This window comes from Tachyglossus aculeatus, chromosome 3, assembly GCF_015852505.1.
Source record: "Tachyglossus aculeatus isolate mTacAcu1 chromosome 3, mTacAcu1.pri, whole genome shotgun sequence".
Classification (NCBI taxonomy): domain Eukaryota; kingdom Metazoa; phylum Chordata; class Mammalia; order Monotremata; family Tachyglossidae; genus Tachyglossus; species Tachyglossus aculeatus.
This window is the reverse complement of record NC_052068.1, coordinates 47,351,187-47,373,951: the sequence shown is the minus strand read 5'-3', so window position 1 is coordinate 47,373,951 and position 22,765 is coordinate 47,351,187. Positions and strand designations below refer to the sequence as shown.

Below are 22,765 nucleotides of genomic sequence, written 5' to 3'. Positions count from 1 at the left end.
TGTTGGGTGGGATCATATCCACCAACTCTATTGTACTGTTAACATGGCTTTGCTTGAAACCTCCCTTCCTACCCCTCTCCTTCATTATCTTTTTCCTCTGGGTTGGAGGGTTCGGGGAATTTAATAATAATTATTATTATTATGGTATTTGTTAAGCACTTACTATGTGCCAAACACTGTTCAAAGCGCTGGGATAGATAAAAGGTAGTCAGGTTGTCCAACATGGGGCTCACAGTCTTAATCCCCATTTTCCAGATGAGATAACTGAGGCCCAGAGAAGTGAAGTAACTTGCCCAAGGTCACACAGCACACAAGTGGCAGATCCGGGATTAGAACCCATGACTTTCTGACTCCCACACTCGTGTTCTAACCACTATGGCAATTTGCCTTTCTCTCAGGCAGTACCAAGGCAAGCTCTTAGCAGTATACCGGCACTAGCAGAGAAGTAGGAATATGTCGTGTACACACCTGCTTCAAAGGCACAACTGGGGCAAATCTGAACAACACTACGTAGTACCAGCCAGTGCACCAATGCCTCCCTAGAACTTATGACTGATGCAAACAGCTCATTCATTTGAACCTGGCTCTCCTGTCAGTGATTGGGGGGGTGGAGGGGGGTGGGGAGTAGTGAATGACCTTGCTGATTCAATTTGTAGTATCTCTAGAAACCACTCCTTCCTCTTCAGTGGTTGCCCAGCCTCCTCCGCATCAAAAATCAATCAATAAATCAATCAATCAATCGTATTTTTTGAGCACTTACTGTGTGCAGAGCACTGTACTAAGCGCTTGGGAAGGACAAGTTGCCAACATATAGGGACAGTCCCTACCCAACAGTGGGCTCACAGTCTAGAAATAAACACTTTCCTGTTGACTTTAAAGCTCTCCATCATCTTGCCCTCTCCAATCCTAGGTCACTGATTTCCTACTACAAAGTAAAAACACTCACTTCACTCTAATGCTGACCGACTCACTGTAGCTTGATCTCATCTGTTTTGCTGCTAACCTCTTGCCCCACATCCTCTCTCTGGCCTGGAACTCCCTTTCCCTTCAAATCTAACAGATGATCACTCTCCCCACCTTCAAGGCCTTATTAAAATCACAACTCCACCAGGAAGCCTTCCCTGACTAAGCCCTCTTTTCCGCTACTCCCTCTCCCTTCTGCATCACTCATGCACTTGGATTTGCACGCCCTTTCTCAGTCCCACAGCCCTTATTCTTATAGCATTTTCTGGTTCCCGTGGGCTTCTAAAAATCAGGAAAGGCAGTTTGTTTGGGGTCCAAACTGTATTGTATTGTACTCTCGGGTAGTGAGCGCTCAATAAATATCATTGATTGAAAATGCCATTGATGGATTTGGTGCAGACTCATTGAAACTGTCTCTAAAAACACGCTACTTACAGCAGACATGATGAATTCACCTCCTAAATTCTGGATTTCGGCTTTCACTTGACTGCATATTTTGAGCTGGTGGGAGTAGAGCTTGATCTGTTCCAGGTAAGCCAATAAATCCTGTTTGCAGGATGGGTCGGGACACTAAACATAGGTAGAAGAGAACAAAAGTGGGTAAATGAATGGCAGAGGCATTTTAAGTAGATAAATTCAAATGATGACTAACGCCCTTGTGTTGCCCCAGCACTCTTGAGATCTGTTGACCCTTAAGCCCTTAAATGCATGCTAGCAATGGACATTTTGCCATGCATATCAGTAAGACAACCATATTATATAATGAATTTCAAGAAGTTGAGAGATGCCTGAAATAATTAGTTGATTTTATAATTACAGATAAATGCCTTTGAATTCCCAGGGCTCAACGTGGAAGTTAAGAACACTATTTCAAAATGCAAATGTTCTCTCCCCCAGGCTTAGCAATGTAAGGAGAGGCCATGGTAAACACTCTGCTGAACACAAGCTTCCTTGGGATTCAATGGTCTGATTTTTCAGGCCTAACTTAATTACATGGATGACAAACAGCACTGCAAAACAATGTATAATGTTCTGTTACTCTCAGCAGAAAACATACCTTCCTGTTACAGGCAAATGAAATCATTTCCCCATTAGATAACTAGTCTGAACCTATGAAGAATCAATGAAAAAGATGGAACAGACCAATTTTTGAGGCCAAATGAACTCTGCCTTTGATTTTTTGCCAATAAAAAATCACACATTTTACATTTTCTTCCCTAAAGAAGTGTTCCAAAGGACAGCTTTTGACTGAATTTTGAGAAAAGGGTATAAACTCTTGCATTCCTTGTTCAGTCTCTTTCAGTTATCTTTCCTCTCTACATGGATGATAATCAAAATACAAAATCAGAGGTCAGGTGGAGCCCACATTTTATAACTGACATACCCTCCATAGTTTATAAAAATGTGCTTTTGAAGTTAGTTCTTCTTCACTATTTGCCACACAAAGCCACTGATCACTTCTCAGAGAAATTCTGGAATCTACATGAAGACTGGAGTGGGGCAAGACAGGAAGCTGGAAGGTCAGCAAGGAAACTAATGCAGTAATCTAGGCAGGATACGAGGAACTGTATTACCATGGTAGCAGTTTGGTTGGTGAGGAAAGGGTGGATTTTAGCGATGTCATGAAGTTGGGACCAACAGGATTTGGTGATGAATAAATGGAATATGTGGGTTGAATGAGAGAGAGGAGTCAAGGATAATGCCAAGGTTATGGGCTTGTGAGACAGGAAGAATGGTGTGCCATATACAGTGATGGGAAAGTCATGGGGAGTACAGGGTTTGGGTGGGAAGATAAGGAGTTATATTTTGGATACGTTAAGCTTGAGGTGACTGGAGAGCACCCCGGTAGAGATGTCTTGAAGGCAGGAGGAACTGTGAAACTGCAGAGAAGGAGAGAGATCAGGACTAGAGATGTAGATTTGGGTATCAACTGCATAGAGGTGGTAGTTGAAGTCATGGGAGAGAATGATTTTTCCAAAAGAATAGGTGTAGATGGAAAAGAGAAGAGGAGGACCCAGAACTGAAACTTGAGGGACCGCCCCCCCCCGCCCCCCCCCAGCAACACACAATTAGGGGGTGGGAGGGAGAAGAGTCCACGAAGGAGATTGAGAACGAGCAGCCAGAGACCTAAGAGGCGAACCAAGAGAGGAAGATATTAGTGAATCCAAGGTTGGATAATGTTTTCAAGAGAAGGGAGTGGCCCACAGTGTTGAAGGCAGCGGAGAGGTCAAGGAGGATTAGGATGGAGTAGAGGCCATTGGATTTGGCAAGAAGGAGATCACTGGTGACCTTTGAGAGGGTGGTTTCTGTGGAGTGAAGGGACAGAAGCCAGATTGGAGGTGGTCAAGGAGAAAATTGGAGGAGAGGAATTTGAGATGTTAGCTGTAGACAACTTTTTCAAGCAGTTTGGTAAAGAGTGGTAGGAGGGAGATGGGGTGGTAACTGAAGGGAGCTGGGGTATAAAGGGAGGGATTTTTTTAGGATAGGGGAGACATGGGCATGTTGGAAAGCAGTGGGGAAGAAGCCACTGGAGAGTGAAGAGTTGAAGATGACTGTTAGGGAGGGGCCAAATGTTTTGAAAGTTGTAAAAGAATGGAGTTAGATGGGCAGGTGGAGGTGGTAGATTTTGACAGGAGGCAGGAGATCTCTAGAAATATGGCTGAGCAAAATGGAAGAGTTGAAGAGGGGGCAAGGGGTGGTGGTGGTTGGGACTGAGAAGCAGTGTGGCTTAGTGGAAAGAGCCTGGGCTTGGAAGTCAGAGGTCATGAGGGAGAGATCAGAGGTCATGGGTTCTAATCCTGGCTCCAGCGCTTGTCTGCTTTGTGACCTCGGGCATGTCACTTAACTGTACCTCAGTTCCCTCATCTGTAAAATGGGGATTAAGTCTGTGACCCCCATATGGGACAACCTGACCATGTTGTATCTACCCCAGTGCTTAGAACAATGTTTGGCACATTGTTAGCACTTAACAAATACCATAATTTTTATTATTATCATTACTCTACCAAATGCTTATTTCAGTGCCCTGCACACAGTAAGGCCTCAATAAGAACCATTGATTAATAAATTGATAAGGAAGAACTTCCTGACTGACCTACTAAGCTACTAAATTACTAGTAAACTATTACACGACTGCTTTGTAACTCGATCAACCAATGGAATGTATTGAGTACTTGCTGAATACAGAGCACTGTATCACACGTTTGGGAAAGTGCCCATTCCTCAGTCTCCACTTTGCCACTGCAATCCACTTGAATTCCCAGCGGAGGAAATCAAGTAGTAGAGACTCAGTCCTCTGCAGTGCCTCTCCCCATAGCCCCTCACCTCAGGGCTCAGCTCCAGAGGAAAGGTCTGGGTGGCCTCTGGCCTCTGTGCCTTCTGGCAGGGGGAGGTCAGCTCCAGAGGAAAGAACTCACATCCTCCTCCAGGAGAAGTGACAACCCGCTCACAAATGAGCAGCTGCATGGCCTACTGGATAGAGCACAGGCCTGGGAGTTAGAAAGATTTGGGTTCTAATCCCAGCTCTGCCACTTATCTGCTGTGTTACTTTAGGCAGATCACTTTACTTCTCTGGGCCTCAGTTATCTCATCTGTAAAATGGGATTAAGACTATGAGCCCCTTCGGGATTGTGTCCAACCTGACAAATTTGTATCTACTCCAGTGCTTAGTACCTAATAAGCGCTTAGTAAATACCACAATCATTATTATTATTACAAACTCTAGATGCTGCATCTTGCTTGTTATGGCAGTATGCCAGAGGCAACTCTGGGACAGATATGAAAAACACAGTCTAAAGGACGGTGGCTATTAATTATTTCCTAAATAATTGAAAATGGGAGATGAGCATAATTTAAGTATGAGAAGCAGCATGGCTCAGTGGAAAGAGCATGGGCTTTGGAGTCTGAGATCATGGGTTCAAATCCCAGCTCTGCCAACTGTCAGTTGTGTGACTTTGGGCAAGTCACTTCACTGTGCCTCAGTTACCTCATCTGTAAAATGGGGAATAAGACTGTGAGCCCCCCGTGGGACAACCTGATCACCTTGTAACCTCCCCAGCGCTTAGAACAGTGCTTTGCTTAATAAATGCCATCAAAAAAAAAGTATTCTGAAATTCTGTTCCCAGCCCGCCCCCTGCACATTCCTCCACCTACCCCACCTTTAATTCCATGTGGGGTCACTCCCAATTGGTGTGCCTAACACTGAGAGTGGCCTCGGAGTTGGCCTGAATCCCTTCCACCTGAGATGATCTGGGCAGCAGGGTAACCTTCCAGGATCACCCCCCGGAGCTGATATCCACAGAGGGGGCAGGGTGAAAAGCTGCCCAGGATCTTCCTCCTGAGATGATCCCCATGGAAGGGGAAGCAGGGAGAGGCCACCCAGGATCATCCACCAGAGCTGACCCCCATGGAGGAGGCATCGGGGAAAGCCGCCCAGGATCCTCCTCCAGAGCTGATTACCACAGCGGGGGCAGTGGGGAGAGGCCACCCATGGTCCTCTTAGTAATAATGATGGCATTTGTTAAGTGCTTACTATGTGCAAATCACTATTCTAGGCTCTGGGGAGGATACAAGGTGATCAGGTTGTCCCACGTGGGGTTTACAGCCTTAATCCCCATTTTATATATGATATAACTGAGGCACAGAGAAGTTAAGTGACTTGCCCAAAGTCACACAGCTGACAAGCGGCTGAGCCAGGATTTGAACCCATGACCTCTGACTCCCAAGCCCTGGCTCTTTCCACTGAGCCACACTGCTTCTCTTCCAGAGCTGACCCCCACAGTAGGGGCAACATGGAGAGGCCATCCAGGATTGTCTTGGTCAGCAAACTGACCCCAGCAGTGGGAGGAAGTGGGGGAAAGCTGCCCAGGATCCTCCTCTGGGACTGACCCCTGTAGCAGGGGCAGCCAGGAGAGACCATCGATGGTCTTCATCCAGGAGAGTGGGACCTGGACTCATAAGTGGCTCCATGGGCCGGGGGAGAAGCTTGGGAGGAGTGGAGGGGGTCACAGAAAATTCTGTCCCCCTCTTCCCTAGTGCAAGCCCCTGGTCACAAGATCAAGTGAATTTACAATGCAAACCATGAAGACAATTGACCGGGGACCGATATAAACCGCTCATCTACTGTATCATCTTCCAGAATTTTGATTGGTTAACAAGCCATGGCACACAATAAGCCAAGCTGTAGTGGAAAGGTCATCATCTTCATTATAAAATAATCAATCAATCAATGGGATATATTGAGTGCTTACTGCATACAGAACCCAGTTCTAAGCCTTTAATTTTTAGCTTTAATGCAGATTTAGCTCCTGGAAAGAGATCAGATTTACAAACAAATATAATTTTGGGGATAGCAGGACTTAATTAAAACAAATGTTGACAAGGCACAAAAGATCTTTCAACGAATCAATCAATGAATGACATTTATTGAGTGGTTACTGTGCACAGAGCACTGTGCTCAGTGTTTGTTAGAGCACAGCACAACAGAGTTGGTAAACACATTCCCTGCCCACAAGGACCTCACATTGCTGATATGTACATTAGAGAAGCAGCATGGTCTAGCAGAAGATGCACAGGCTTAGAAGTCAAAGGACCTGGGTTCTAATCCCAGCTCTGCCATTTATCTGCTTTGTGACCTTAGGGAAGTCACTACACTTCTCTGTGCCTCAGTTACTTCATCTATAAAGTGGGGATTAAGACTGTGAGCTATATGCGGGGCAGGGACTGTGTCCAACCCGATTATCTTGTATCTACCCCAGGACTTGGTAGAATGCCTGGCATATAACAACAATAATAATGGTTGTATTTATTAAGCGCTTACTACGTGCTTAACAAATACAATTATTATTATTACAAGTGTTGTGGGGCTGGGGATGTGGTGAATATCAAACGCTTAAAGGGTAAAGATCCAAGTTCACAGGTGATTCAGAAGGGAGAGAAAGTAGGGCAAATGAGAAAATAGTCAGGGAAGACCTCTTGGAAATGTAATTTTAATAAGACTTTGAAGGTGGGGAGAGTAGTGGTCTTTTGAAGGGGCAGGGAGTTCCAGGCCAGCAGAAGGATGTGGGCAAGGGGTTGGCAGAGAAATAAGTGATATTAAGGTATGATGTGCAAACTGGCATTAGAGGAGTGAGTTGTGCAGGCTGGCTTGTAGTAGGCAAACATTGAGGTAAGATAGGAAGAGAAGAACTGATTGACTGCTTTAAAGTCAAAGTTTTACGTGCAGGAGGACATCACTTCTTGAAAAGAGGGGAGATGTGGACTGAAATATTTTTAGAAAAATGATCCAGGCATCAGAGTGAAGTTTGGACTGGAGAGGGAAGAGACAGGAGGTAGGGAGGTCAGCAAGGAGGCTGCTGCAGTAGTCAAGGTGGGATATGATTACTGCTTGGATCAGCATACTAGCAGTTTGTATGAAGAGGAAAGGGTGGATGTTAGGAATGTTTTGAAGATAGAACTCACAGGATTTGGTGGCAGAATGAATACGTAGGATGAAAGAGAGAAATTAGTTGAGGTAATGCCAAGGTTATGGGTTTGTGAGGTAGGGAGAATGGGCAGGGAATGCCACTGTTTACTGTCATTTTGTACTTTTCCAAGTGCTTAGTACAGTGCTCTGCACACAGTAAGTATTCAATAAGCACAGTATAGTGCTCTGCACACAGTAAGCACTCAATAAATACGATTGAATGAAATTGAATGAATGTATGAATATAATGACGGGAAACACAGGGGATGGACACGGTTTGGGTGGGAAGGTGAGGAGATGTGTTTTGGACATGTTAACCTTGAGGTGTCAGTGGGACATTCAAGTAGAGGTGTCCTGAAGGCCGGAGGAAATGTGAGACTACGGAAGAGAGAGGTCAGATCTGGAGAGGCAGATTTAGGAATCATCTGTGAAGATGATAGTTGAAGATGGTAGTTGAAACCATAGAAGCAAATGAGTTCTTCATGGCAGTGGGAGAATAGAAGGGGACTCAGAACTGAGCCTTGCAGAACTCCCATTGTTAGAGTCAAGCAAGAATATTCCCAATGGTGTAAGCTATTACTAATACATTTGCTGTACCTTCCTTTCCAAGAACTTTTTCTTTCATTTCCATTTTTATACTCAAAGCTTCTCAAAGAGCTTGACAATACGCCTTTTTAGAAAAGTCAGAACCCAAAATAGCACAGACCCCCAGCTTTGGCTTTTATGGTTCGGAGAGGGGAAATGTGGACAATGAACATCCATTTGCTTCTTCTTTCCAAACTAAGTTTTATTATCACCTGGATACCCACCAGAAGCAGGCAGATGGTATCTTAGCACTGAAGTTTTTTTTCTAGGCAGAAGTAGCTATCTATATTCACTAAGGATTTGGTGTTGGTGCCAAGACAGTGTTTTAAAATTGTGGGAAAGAAAGAACTGCTTTTCTGTATGTCTTGCTGTCAACCCTTTGTCAATGTCCCCCTCTGTCCTAGAACTCCCTCCCACTTTATATTGGGCAGACCACTACTCACCCCATCTTTAAAGCCTTGCTAAAACCCTATCTCCTCCAAAAGGCATTCTCTGACTAAACCCTACTTTTCCACCCAATCCTCTCTCCCTTCTGTGTCACCAATTAATTGGGAACTGTACCCTTTAAGTGCTTGGATACTCACCCTACCCCTAGCCCCACAACACTAATGTACATATCTTTACACTTTGGTGCTTCCCTATATGTAATTTATAGTAGTAATAGCATGTGTTAAGTGCTTATTTTGCACAGGTCACTGGAAAAGGGTATACAGATGAGAATTACACATGGACCCGATGTTTCAAGGGGCTCCCAATTTACAAATTTATTTCAATAATTTATTTTAACGTCTGTCTCCCCCATTAGACTGCAAGCTCCTTGTGGGTAGGGATCATGTTCATTCATTCAATCATATTTATTGAGCACTTACTGTATGCAGAGCACTGTACTAAGCGCTTGGGAGAGTACAATATAAAAATAAACAGACACATTCCCTGCCAACAATGAGCTTACAGTCTACAGGGGGAGACGGACATTAATATAAATCAATGAATAAATTACAGATATGTACATAAGTGCTCTAGGGCTGGGAGGGAGATGAGTAAAAGGATAAAGTCAGGACAAGGCAGAAGGGAGTGGGAGAAGAGGAAAGGGGAGCTTAGTAAGGGAAGGCCTCTTGGAGGAGTTGTGCTTTGAAGTGGAAGAGAATAACTGTCTCTCGGATTTGAGGATGGAGAACATTCCAGGCCAGAGGGAGGATGTGGGAGAGGGGGTGAGTGGTGAAATAGATGAGATTTAAGGATGGCTAAGAAGGTTACCATTAGAGGAATGAAGTGCAGGCTGGGTTGTCATAGGACTCTAACTAGCTCTGTTGCACTGTACTCTCCCAAGCACTTAGTACTGTGCCCTGCACAAAGTAAGTGCTCAATAAACACCACTGGTTGATTGAATCTATTATATGGTTTTCCTCTTTAAATAATTGCTGAAATGAAACTTTTTTCAAGATCATCAAATTATAATCTTGCTCTATCCACTATGCAGCATGGCGGAGAGGATAGAGCATGGGCCCAGGAGTCAGAAGGTCATAGGTTCTAATCCCAGCTCCAATTCTTGTCTGCTGTATGGCCTTGGGCAAGTCACTTAACTTCTCTGTGCCTCAGTTACCTTATCTGTAGAATGGGGATTAAGATTGTGAGCCCTATGCGGGACAGGGACTGTGTCCAACCTGATCTGCTTGTATCCATTCCAGTACTTAGTATAGTAAGCAGTTAACAAATACCATTATTATTATGATGATAAATAGATCATTTCCCCCGTGCTTCCCCTCTTCCTACATATCTGATAGATCACAGCTCTTCCCATCTTCAAAGCCCCTCTGAAATCATAGCTCCTTTAGGAGGCCTTTAGTCATATATCTTTAATCTCTCCACTTCACATCCTCCCAGCTGTCACTTCTGCACCACCTAAGCACTTAAATACCCACATGAGTCCCATGAAAAATACAAGCTTTCTGAGTAATCTTTATATTTCAGAGTCTTACAATTAAAATATTGGTTTATGGAGAACATTGGAGAAGCAGCGTGGCTCTATGGAAAGAGCACGCGCTTTGGAGTCAGAGGTCATGGGTTCAAATCCCAGCTCTGCCAACTGTCAGCTGTGTGACTTTGGGCAAGTCATTTAAATTCTCTGGCCCTCAGTTCCCTCATCTGTAAAATGGGGATTAAGACTGTGAGCCCCCCGTTGGAACAACCTGATCACCTTGTAACTCCCCAGTGCTTAGAACAGTGCTTTGCACATAGTAAGCACTTAATAAAGGCCATTACTGTTATTATTATTTATGATCTGCCCCTCCCACGTCATCCTCCAGTTGGATCTGATTAGTGGGCATATCTGTCAGTAGAGTCCCTGGGCCTGAATCCTGTGGGTGACTGCAGTGGGGGCTTATCATCCATTGTATCTGCCTTCTCATGGCAGGACAACTGTTTCCAAGCTGTCCTGACTACACCGGAGCACAGTCTCAGACCTTTTCCATAGCAAAAGCAAACCCTCTGAAAAAAAGGGATATTAGAAACCATGAGAGCAATTGTAATGGACACCTGGGAGGATGTCTGAGCTGAGTATCCTCACTCAGGACCCAGCCAGCTCAGTGAAATTTGGGGGAAAATGAGTGATCTTTGGGGACGTAGGGAAGAGGTGGGGAGTTTTGTGTCTCATGCTAGTAGCATTTTTCTTGCTCGATACCTGCAAAAATCTCAGGTAGGATCCTGTTTCACTCTGCTCCCCCCCCCACCCCCCCCACTGCCACCTCAGTAGAAAAGCTGAAATTAAGAACTATCAATCAATCAATCAATCGTATTTATTGAGCGCTTACTATGTGCAGAGCACTGTACTAAGCGCTTGGGAAGTACAAATTGGCAACACATAGAGACAGTCCCTACCCAACAGTGGGCTCACAGTCTAAAAGGGGGAGACAGAGAACAGAACCAAACATACCAACAAAATAAAATAAATAGGATAGAAATGTACAAGTAAAATAAATAAATAAATAGAGTAATAAATATGTACAACCATATATACATATATACAGGTGCTGTGGGGAAGGGAAGGAGGTAAGATGGGGGGATGGAGAGGGGGAGAGGAAGGAAGGGGCTCAGTCTGGGAAGGCCTCCTGGAGGAGGTGAGCTCTCAGCAGGGCCTTGAAGGGAGGAAGAGAGCTAGCTTGGCGGAGGGGCAGAGGGAGGGCATTCCAGGCCCGGGGGATGACGTGGGCCGGGGGTCGACGGCGGGACAGACGAGAATGAGGTACAGTGAGGAGATTAGCGGTGGAGGAGCGGAGGTTGCGGGCTGGGCAGTAGAAGGAGAGAAGGGAGGTGAGGTAAGAGGGGGCGAGGTGATGGACAGCCTTGAAGCCCAGGGTGAGGAGTTTCTGCCTGATGCGCAGATTGATTGGTAGCCACTGGAGATTTTTGAGGAGGGGAGTAACATGCCCAGAGCGTTTCTGGACAAAGATAATCCGGGCAGCAGCATGAAGTATGGATTGAAGTGGAGAGAGACACGAGGATGGGAGATCAGAGAGAAGGCTGGTTCAGTAGTCCAGACGGGATAGGATGAGAGCTTGAATGAGCAGGGTAGCAGTTTGGATGGAGAGGAAAGGGCGGATCTTGGCAATGTTGCGGAGCTGAGACCTGCAGGTTTTGGTGACGGCTTGGATGTGAGGGGTGAATGAGAGCTAGACTTGATAAAGGGAATAATCACTTTGTAAAAACATCTGTAAAATCAGCAGTGTAGCCTAATGGAAAGAGCATGGTTTTGGGAGTCAGAGAACCATGTCTGTCTGTTCTGTATTTGCCTGTGTGCCTGCTGTGCTGTATCACTCAACTTCTCTTCAGTTAACTCATCTATAAAATGGGAATTAACACAGTAAATTCCATGTGGCACATGGACTGTGTCCAACTTGAGTAGCTTGTATCTACCCCAGTGCTTATTACAGTGCCTGGCACACTAGTAAGCACTTAACAAATACCTTGAAAAAATCTTGAGGCTTTCACCAAATATGAGGATCACTCCCCATAAAGTCAGATTAACTTCATGGTACCCTCACAATCCCTCCTGGCACATGTTTACATATTTTACATGCCCAAATTGGTAATCTCTTTAAGCGTCTGTTTCCCTGATAGATTATAAACTCTGTGAAGGCATGAGTCATGGATACTAATTCTGTTTCATGCCTCTAAGAATTTAGGACAGTATTTTGCACACAGTGGGCACTTTCAATAAATGCCCTTGGTTAATTCTAAGGAACATGATGGAACAAGTACAAGTGAATGTGTAGTCTTTGCTTGCTGGAAGATGCATCATACACCATGGAAGATGTTAATCGTGTGTTTAAAATATGTTAAAAATATGATGCATTGCTGAAAAACATCAAGGCTAAAGATTCTGTCTATGTTAAAAGTATAAGGCAGAGAAGTGCAGTGAATTTTGAGTGAAATTCTCCATTGATAAATCATATAATTCAATTTGTAGCATGCTGAACACAAGAGGGCACTAACCAGCAAATTATTTACTTAAAAAGCAAGTCTGCTATTTCTTGTGGGGTATGTGCAATACTACTGCCACACATCAGCAGCAAACATTTTAAAAAGTCCTTGGCTATGTAGCAATGACAATATTCAGAAGTGATTCTACAGAAATAAATTTCATTTGCCATGGAGTAATGAATGTGACACAAAATTTTTACCGGCTTCTACACTTGTAAAATGAATCATGTTTTTGGCCAAAATTTTTGAGAATGCGATAGGTACTTTCTAGGCAGACATAATCAATTATTTGTGAAATTTTGGTATGTTTCCAGTGGTTTTGTTAAAGTAAAATGCAAACATTCTACAGGTCTAACCAAATTGTCATTTTAAAAGCTCTTTACCTTATGAACCTACGTAAACCTAATCCTCAGCTCTTATGTATATATGTTTGCTCAATTGTATATTCAATTATTTATTTTGATTATTCATTTTGTAAATACATTTATGTCTGTCTCCCCAGCTCGTGTGAAAACTTTGTTACAGAACTTCTTGTTTTGTTTTGTGTTCCTCACACCCTTAGGACAGTGTGCTGAACCCAGTGGGCACTAATTAAATATTACATTACCTTATTTTTCATACATAAAAGCACTAGTGATAGCATTTGTTGAGAGTCCACTGGGAATAGTGCACTTGAGTAAGGCTTTGGGAAATAGGAAACAAAGAAGTGACACATAGATTAAAGGTAGCAGTGTGGTCTAGTGGAAAGGACACAGGCCTGGGAATCAGAGGACCTGGATTCTAAACCCAGCTCCACCCCTTGGCTATTGTATGGCCTTGGGTAAATCACTTAGCTTTTCTGTGTTTCAGTATCTTCATCCGTAAAATGGGGATTAAATACCTGTTCTCCCCATTACTTGTACTGTAAACTTGATGATGGTCCAATTTGACCATCTTATATCTACCCCCGTGCTTAGTACAAGGCTTGGCACACAGTAAGAACTTCAAAAGTACCCAACCATTATTAAGAACTTGCACGCTAAAATAGAAACACATCATGTTTACTAAAAGACAATCTCGGTCCAAGTCCCTTCACTGATATATGGCGAATTTCTACATTCCTTGCTTTCTCACAGAGGACAGTGCTGGCTGCTAGCAATGGGAATTGGGAGACCAGACCAAGTCAATGGAGGAACTCTCCTGCCCCAGGCAAAGTGTAAAGCTTGATTGTGCTGCCTGTGTGGGCCATGGTGGGATGAGGATGCTAACCGGAGGGTTTTTTCTTTTATGAAAAGAGCCAAAGAATGGCTGAAAAGGTAATGTGGAAGTGGGGAGAGAGGAATAATAATAATAATTATAGTACCTGTGAAACACTTACTATGTGCCAGACACTATATTAAGTGCTGGGGTGAATACAAGCAAATCAGGTTGGGCTCAGTCCATGTCCCACATGGAGGGATTAAGGGAACCTGATCTACTTGAAGAAGATGCTCATTGGGTTGATGGCTCCCTGAACCCAGACAAAGGCAGAACTGAACTGCACTGTCTGTGTGAGAGACTGTCGATACAGGAAGACCAAAGGGAGGTGCTTTCCAATAATAATCTGTCTCGTTTTTCACCATTCGTCCCCTTTACTCATTTAATTTTCTTTTCAACAATCTTGCAATATTCTTATTCTTCCTGTTCAGTCTTTTTTGTGACACTCCCACCATGAAAAATTACCTAACCAAAATAATACTGTCCTATTTGAGGCCCTACCAGTTTTGAATCCTGAACAGTAGTGTAGAAAGGCAAGAGGATGCAGCTAGTCCTTAAATTGAATTGGGAAAGGTTCCAGGGATCTGAATAATGGCACCTCTGTCATTGCCACCATGTCAAATCAATCAATCAATAATATTTATTAAGCATGTACTGTGTGCAGAGTACTGTGCTAAGGGCTTGGTAAAGTCCAATAAATAGACACAATCCTCCACCCTTCAAGGCGGTAAAAGCTAACCGTAGAGAAATATATTAAGCTAAATAACAGGCAAGAGGGAAGTAACAGAGTATAAACATATATACCCTGGTGCTGTGAAGGTGGGTTGAGTACCAAAGTGCTTAAAGACTTCTAGGTTCATAATGTCAAAGCTTGCTGAAAACTCAAGAGTAATTACGATGGAGTAGAGTCTATAAGGAGGAGGTCACTGGTGACTTTTGAGAAAGCATTTTAAGTGGAGAGGCAAAATCTGGGTTGCAGGGGATTACAGGAAGACTGAGGCGGACTGGCAGGGAAGAGTTGGAGGAACAGAAACCTTTTTAGTTCCAGGATCAAGAGCTTCAGACAAGTGTCAGCAGATGTGTACTCCTAGTACTGCCATAGAATTAAATACCTGAAGTAAGAACTCCCATGACTAGGGAATGCTTCACTAAATTAGGTGAGTGTTAAACTAGTCCCATATACTCCATAGCTGCCAGAGCTATCTCCAAAGCTGTAATATCAAAGCCCCAGAAAGTGTCAGCACAAATTAAGCACTATGTACAGCAGATTTGCTCCTGAGGAGGGCTCATAGAGATATCTTTTTCCACAGCCTCTGACCGCGGCCTTAAACCTGACAGTAATCTCTCAGTATGTGATCCTGATCATGGTGAGAGTAGGCAAGAGAGCATTAATGGCTCAGCCCAACCCATTACCACCATGTGAAAAGCAATTTAAGGGTATATCATGCAGATGGGCAGAAAATCTCAATAAATGTCCTCTGCAAGTGGGTGACGCAGGACATTAGACTGTAAGCAGCTCATTTCTGAACTCTAAGCTCATTGTGGGCAGGGCACATGTAGACCAACTTTGTTGTAGTGTACTCTTTCAAGTACTTAGTACAGTGCTCTGTGCACTGATTGATTTATTTGAGGTAGCAACCTGTATGAGAACACATTCAGAATGAGGAAAGGAAACCAGGATCCCTTGATTATCATGCTTAGGGTCCTTAAACCTGCAGTGTAAGAACTAAAAAATCCACAGAAACCTGCCAAGTATGAAGGAAATAACATTTGGGTTATGTACAAACAATGCTATGCAACAATGAGAAAATACATCATCAAATAAGGAAAATGACATTTTCCTACGTGAGTTAATCTGGTTTGGAGTTGTCATGATAATAATAATGATGGTATTTGTCAAGCGCTTACTATGTGTCAAGCACTGTTCTAAGCGCTGGGGTAGCTACAAGGTAATCAGGTTGTCCCACATAGGGCTCACAGTATTAATCCCCATAATAATAATAATAATAATAATAATAATAATAACAATAATAATAATAATGGCACTTGTTAAGCACTTACTATGTGCAGAGCACTGTTTTAAGTGCTGGGGAGGATACAAGGTGATCAGGTTGTCCGAAGTGGGGCTCACAGTCTTAATCCCCATTTTACAGATGAGGGAACTGAGGCATAGAGAAGTTAAGTGACTTGCCCAAAGTCACACAGCTGACAAGTGGCAGAGCCGGGATTAGAACCTATGACCTCTGACTCCCAAGCCCGTGCTCTTTCCACTGAGCCACGCTGATGAAGAACAGATCACAGAAAATTGCGGAGGATATTTTGGGGAGCAGATTTCACTGGCTAAATAGAGGCTACCAGGTATAGGTTTTGCTACCAGATGACGGTTAGTTTGACAACTTCCAATACTCCCCCATGGTATCACTGAGCAACTAGTGATCCTACAACCATTCAAGCATGTGCCCCCACTGGGGACGAGGAAGGGGTTACCAATGAAGAAAACGAGCAAGCAATTCTGCCTCCCAGTCTAGACAGTGAGCTCCTCATGGGCAGGGAACTATCAGTGAGCTCCTCATGGACTATCAACTCTACCACATTGTTCTCTCCTAAGCACTTAGTACAGTACTTGGCACACAGTAAGCACTCAATAAATACCACTGATTGATTGCAAGAGATTATATGAGGATCTGGATCGATTCATAATCACATGACTGCTCACTGATAATAATAATCATAATCACAATCATAATGGCGGTATTTGTTAAGCACTTACTATGTGCCAAGCAATATTCTAAGTGCTGGAGGAGATACAAGGTAATCAGGTTATCCCACGTGGGGCTCACAGTCTTAATCCCCATTTTACAGATGAGGTAACTGAGGCACAGAGAAGTTAAGTGACTTGCCCAAAGTCACAGAGCTGACAAGAAACAGAGCAGGGATTAGAACCCACGATCTCTGACTCCCAAGCCCGGGCTCTTTCCACTAAGCCACGCTGCTTCTCCTAAAATATCAGCTTCCTGGAGATGCCGGGGAATGAACCCAGGACTTCACATATGTGAAGCACACATGATAAGTGGAGTCTCATCGAAAATTTTAACAAGTATGTTAACAGTAATACTGAAATAGCAAGAAATAATCATCAGATGCCATCAGATTGTAAAGCTACACAACAATAGCCTACTTCTGGTGAGCTAATGTCTGAAGCATATGCTGGTAATCAACAAAACCATATATTTTTTTCCCAAATAAGATAAAGCAATCTGTGATTCACCAGCAACACGTCCTCACTGAAAGGGCCTGAAGAGGAGAATGGATGACCAAAACACTGTGTGCAAACACGCTGAATGGTGAACTGAAATGGGAAAACCATAAGCAAAGAGAAGTACATACTTTAAAGACACAGGAAAACGAAATCTCAGATGATGTGTAAAGTTGACAGGAATCAGCCAAAGTCATTATCAGCTTCACATTCAGAAATTAGGAATAGGATACCCTTAGGCTAGATGCTTTGGGAAGATTGATGCATCAAGAAGAGGAAATGAAAGCAGCAGCAGCAGGCTCTTTGGGGTAGGAGGTGCATTGGGGCAGCAAAAGTGAATCTTTACATACAAATGATCTGAATATCGTTCTGTCATGCCTCAATTTTATGAGCCACACTTACACCTTGTCACTGGTGGTAACATTGCCAAACTGGCCAGACAGCTATATATATAAAAATGATAAAAAGCAGATACCTATATATGTGCGTACATATTGTTTCAGATCTGATTTTACTGCATTGATTCAAACCAGTGCAAATGTGATTCATGCACTGAGATCCTTGTATTCATTTTGCTTCAACCAATTCACCGCTTAATATGGTGCCTTGAAGATTCAAGAGGAATTAAATGAACCTTTTTCATGCTTCTCATTTCTTCTGCTTTCTAGCTCTAGCTGCATATTTTAAGTATTCGAGTAGTTAACCCCAAGCATAATTCAGCATCAGAAAAGATAGAAGGCAAACATTTTCAGGCTCTTCCTAATTCAAATTTTGAATAGTCTTTTAGGATCCTTATGTGGATGATATACTCTTGTCTTTCAAATAAATATGAAAAAATACCAACTCACCCTTCATCCTGAAAGCCCAGGCTATAAAAGAAATAATCACAATTCCTTTCTGCTCACATGGGATAAAGGTAACTATTTATCCACATGCTTTGAATGGATATTGGCTAGACTGCTTATCCTGAATAAAGCCTGGCCCCTCTTCCACGAGAACTGATCTTGGAGGTGGGAGGAATTACTTCAGAGTTAATGTCCTACCACCCACACACATTTCTATAGTACCCATAGGAATTGTTGTAGGTCACGCATTGTAATATCAATTCAAACCTAGTCAACCAATGTGCCTCAGATTTGCATTCATTGTAATAAAGTGGTACTCATCAACCTTGAGAACAAATGCTAGCTACCAATTAAATTCTTCTCTCAGAAATAAATTTCAGATGAAGATATTAGCATCAAATCAGTAAATGCGACGGAAAGATGCAAATTTTATGGGAATAATTTCAGCAGATCCTTATCATGGCTTGATAATAGACGCGACAGTTGTGAATATAAAATCATAACAGTCAATTAGAGTGGGGGAAGTCTGTTATGTCCATTATCTCACCACCACAACTGGAGCCTTAAACTCTGACAAAAAATTCTGCCATCATTTTTTTCATAGAAGCATAGGGTTTTGCTTCAGTCAGATTTCAATGCTTCATCAAAACATTTTAATTCTTTATAGTATCCTTGACTTTATAAATATTTAATCTAATGAATTATGAATATTTTTCATAGTGTCATGCTATTGTGTCTTTGTACTCTACTTCATGCTCCCAAGTGCTTAGTCTAGAGTTCTGCGCACAGTGAGCATCCAATGAGTAGCAGTGTGGCTTTGTGGAAAGAACATAGCACTGGTACTCAAAGGAGCTGGGTTCTAATCCTGTCTCCACCACCTGTCTGTTGTCGTTATCTCGGGCAAGTCACTTAACTTCTCTATGCCTCAATTTCCTTATCTGAAAAATGGGGATTAAATCCTTCTCCCTCTTCCTTAGACTGGGGGCCCGATGTGGGAGTCAGTCAGTCAGTCACATTTATTGAGTGCTTGCGGAATACTGTACTAAGAACTTGGGATAGTAAAATAGAACATTAAGAGAGACAATTCCCCACCCACAACGAGCTTACTGTCTAAAGGGGGAGACAGACATGAATATAAATAAATACAGTACAGATCTGTACCTAAGCGATGTGGGGCTGGAGAGGGGTGGAGAATAAAGGGATCAAGTCAGGGTGATGCAGAAAGGAGTGGGAGAAGAGGAAAAGAAGGCTTAGTGAGGGAAGGCCTCTTGGAGTCCCTCTTCAAGAAAGGGAGTCTTGGGAGTCAGAAGGACCTGGGTTCTAATCCCAGCTCCACCCCTTGTCTGCTGTGTGGCCTTGGGCAGGTCACTTCACTTCTCTGTGCCTCCGTTACTTCATCTGTAAAATGGAGATTAAGATTGTGAGCCCCAAGTGGGGCAGGGACTGTGTCCAACACAAATTGTTTGTATCCACCTCAGTGCTTAATATAGTACCTGGTATATAGTAAGCACTTAACAGATACCACCATTATTATTATTATTGTTAAGAAACACTGTAAAAAAAGTGGAAAAGGAACTAAGAAACCGAATCAGGAAGGCCAGTGCAACCTTTGGGAGACTGTCAAACAGTGTGGTGAGAGCATATGGTATCAGGCTCCAAACCAAACTGAAGCTGTACTGCTGTCCAACCTTATCTTCAGATACAAGTGCGGGACCACACAAAGGTTCTTTAACTGGCTCCTCAAGCAGTTCCATCAGCATCTCTTACCGGCCATATGCAATGTACACTGACAAGAGAAGATCACCAACAACGACGTTCTGGAACAGAGTCGTTCTCCTGGTGGTGAAGCTATGCTCACCTTAATGCTGCTACTCTAGGCTGGATGTGGGAGGAGGATGATCATCAAGTGAGCTGCAACTGGGAAACCAGAAGTAACAAGGACAGGGAAAGTGTGTGGTAAAACAAAGCTTCAGACAATCTGGATCCCAGCTGAAAACTGGGAGTCAGTTGGTGAGGACAGACCTTCATGGCATATTACCATCATGAAGGGAGTGCCTGTCTTGGAGTAAAAGCATTGTAAGAGACAGGAAGCAAAAGAGAGCAATAGGCAAAAGAGAGTTAGTCCCGTCTAGACTGTGGGCTCGGTGCGGGCAGGGAATGTGTTTGATGTTATATTGTACTCTCCCAAGTGCTTAGTACAGTGCTTTGCACATAGTAATGTTCAATACAATTAATAAATAAATAAACACAAACATTAAGTACAACTATTCATCAGGGGACAACTTTTTTGCATGCCCAACCTGGCCAGGATTTTGAACCTCACCATCAGCAGTGTCTTTTTCTTATGGTGTTTGTTAAGGACTTTATTTGTGAAGTGCTTACAGTGTGTTAGGCACAGTATTAAGCATTGGAGTGGATACAACCAAATCAGGTTGGACACAGTCCAGGTCCCACATGGGGCTTACAGTCTTAATCCCCATTTTACAGATGAGGTAACTGAGGCACAGAGAAGTTAAGTGGCTTACCCAAGGTCACAGAGCAGACAAGAGGTGGGGCCAGGATTAGAACCCAGGTCCTCTGAATCCCAGGCTCCTGCTCTTCCTACTAGGGAGCACTGCTTCTTCGTCAAATACCAAGGACAAGTATACATGGTATTGGTGTTCACACAACAGAAAGGAGGGGCTGGGGATGGGACTGAGTGGCACTGGCCCGGCCCCATGTCGGCAGAGTTGCTGCCGCCCATGATAAATTCTTACCCCACCCTGGCAACTCCACCATCCCAAAACACTCATTCTGGATCTTTTTTTTTTATACCGGACCTGAGTTCCAGGCAATTCTGGCTTATTCCAAGAGCTGGTGGTAACAGGAGAGTGTAGGGGACAGGACCTATTAGCAGGATTGAGAACCCCAGGAGAAACAGAGAGAATGTTTCCCATAAAGGTAATCTTCCAACCAGTAGAGCCCAATGTACAAACAGTTTTTGTGCAGTTAATGTTTCAAATGTTAAAGTGCCTTTGTGTTCCAAGGTACACAAGGAATATGCTGAAAAATGTCAGCCTCTGCAAATAAGCTTTCTTGTGGCCCCCTTTTCAGTAGTTAGGAATTTCTTTCTAAAGTATCCCAAGTGTGTACTGAGTAAATGAGTAAGTGTGTATATGAGTAAAGTGTCACCCCAGATTTGATTAAACTACCCATTCTTAGTCTTTTAAACTGATCAAACATGAATGGCTTGAACTATTTACTACAAGGATACTTCATGGAATTACTTTTTAAAAGCTGAGTAGCAGTGTGGCCAAATGGAAAGAGCATAAGCCCGAGAGTGAAAGGACCTGGGTTCTAGTCCTGGCACCTCCACTTTTCTACCGTCTTACCTTGAGCAAGTCCCTTTATTTTTGTGTGCCTCAATTACCTCAACTTTAAAATGGGGATGAAGACTCTGAAGACACTTCGCTCCTCTAGCGATAACCTTCTCATTGTGCCTCGATCTTACCTATCTTAACGTCGACCCATAGCCCAAGTCCTGCCTTTGGCCTGGAACACCTTCACTCCTCAAATCTGATAGACAATTATTCCCCCGCCCCCACCTTCAAAGCTTTATTGAAGGCACATCTCCTCCAAGAGGCCTTCCCAGACTAAGCCCCCATTTTTCCTCTCCTCCCACTCCCTTCTGCATCTCCCTGACTTGCTCCCTTTGCCCTTAGTTCTTCTCCCTTCCCAGCCCCACACCACTTAAATACATAGGAGCAGTGTGGCTCAGTGGAAAGAGCAAGGGTTTTGGAATCGGAGGTCATGGGTTCAAATCCCTGCTCCACCAGTTGTTAGCTGTGTGACTTTAGGCAAGTCACTTCACTTCTATGTGCCTCAGTTACCTCATCTGTAAAATGGGGATTAAGATTGTGAACACCCCATGGGACAACCTGATCACCTTATACGTCCCCAGTGCTTAGAACAGTGGTTTGCACATAGTAAGCGCTTAATAAATGCCATTATTATTATTATTATATCTGTAATTTATTTGTATTGATGTCTGTCTCCCTCCTCTAGACTGTAAGCATGCTGTGGACAGGGAACGTTTCTGTTTACTGTTGTACTCTCCCAAGAGCTTAGTACAGTGCTCTGCACATAGTAAACAATAAATAAAACTGAATGAATGAATGACTGTAATCCTCATGTAGGACACGGACTATGTCCAACTTGATTATCTAGTATCTACCCCAAGGCCTAGTACAGTACCTGGAACAAAGTACATAACAAATACCACTGAAAAAAAAAGGCCAAGGAATGGTTTTACCCTTTAGCCTTTTAAATGCAGACCTGATACTACCGAGTTAACTTCAAAAGTACCTTTCTAGGACATATGTTACAAAAATGGATTTGGTTTTCCTGTACTTAAATGTGAGCCTCCAGAACTGTGTGCAGGTAATACAAAAATCCCTCATTACTACTCTTCTTATGAACTGGAAAAGGTCAAAAAGCTACACCAACAATTCTTCATTACACAGTGACTACTTATTTATGCCACTTATATTTTCAGTCACAATGAAATAAGATTATATGTTCACTTGCTTTTCTGTTACCTTTCTGTAATTTTAATACTGAAAAAAAATTGGTCACGCTTTCTACTTGTGATAGAGGAGGTGGAAGAGGGATATTGATAATGATGTCTAGAGAAAAGATTACTGCAAGCTGATGTGATCCAACTAAAGTGTAAAATCAAATCTAACAATAAACACATAAAGGTATTCAATTATTTTTTAGGTCAAACATCAAGTTTTGACTCAAAATGGATTAAATAGAATCACAGGCATTGAAAGTATTCATTAGTTTTCGAAACATTCATGCATGAAATCATTATATACTATGTTGAGGACATTTATACTAAAGCTACCAAAAAAAAGATGGTCTTTAGTAGGATGTAGCATTAGTTGAGTGTTCACT

The 22,765-nt window shown here is 43.0% G+C and overlaps 1 protein-coding gene across 1 annotated transcript in view; it reads right to left on the bottom strand.

Annotated features, from left to right (window-relative positions):
• The window catches only part of CTNNA3 (catenin alpha 3), a 1,398,597-nt gene that overhangs the window by 39,273 nt on the left and 1,336,559 nt on the right, over nucleotides 1-22,765 (bottom strand). The window contains exon 17 of the mRNA XM_038743931.1: nucleotides 1,399-1,533. Coding sequence (XP_038599859.1) covers nucleotides 1,399-1,533 — 135 coding nt within the window. The remainder of the gene's footprint in view (nucleotides 1-1,398; nucleotides 1,534-22,765) is intronic.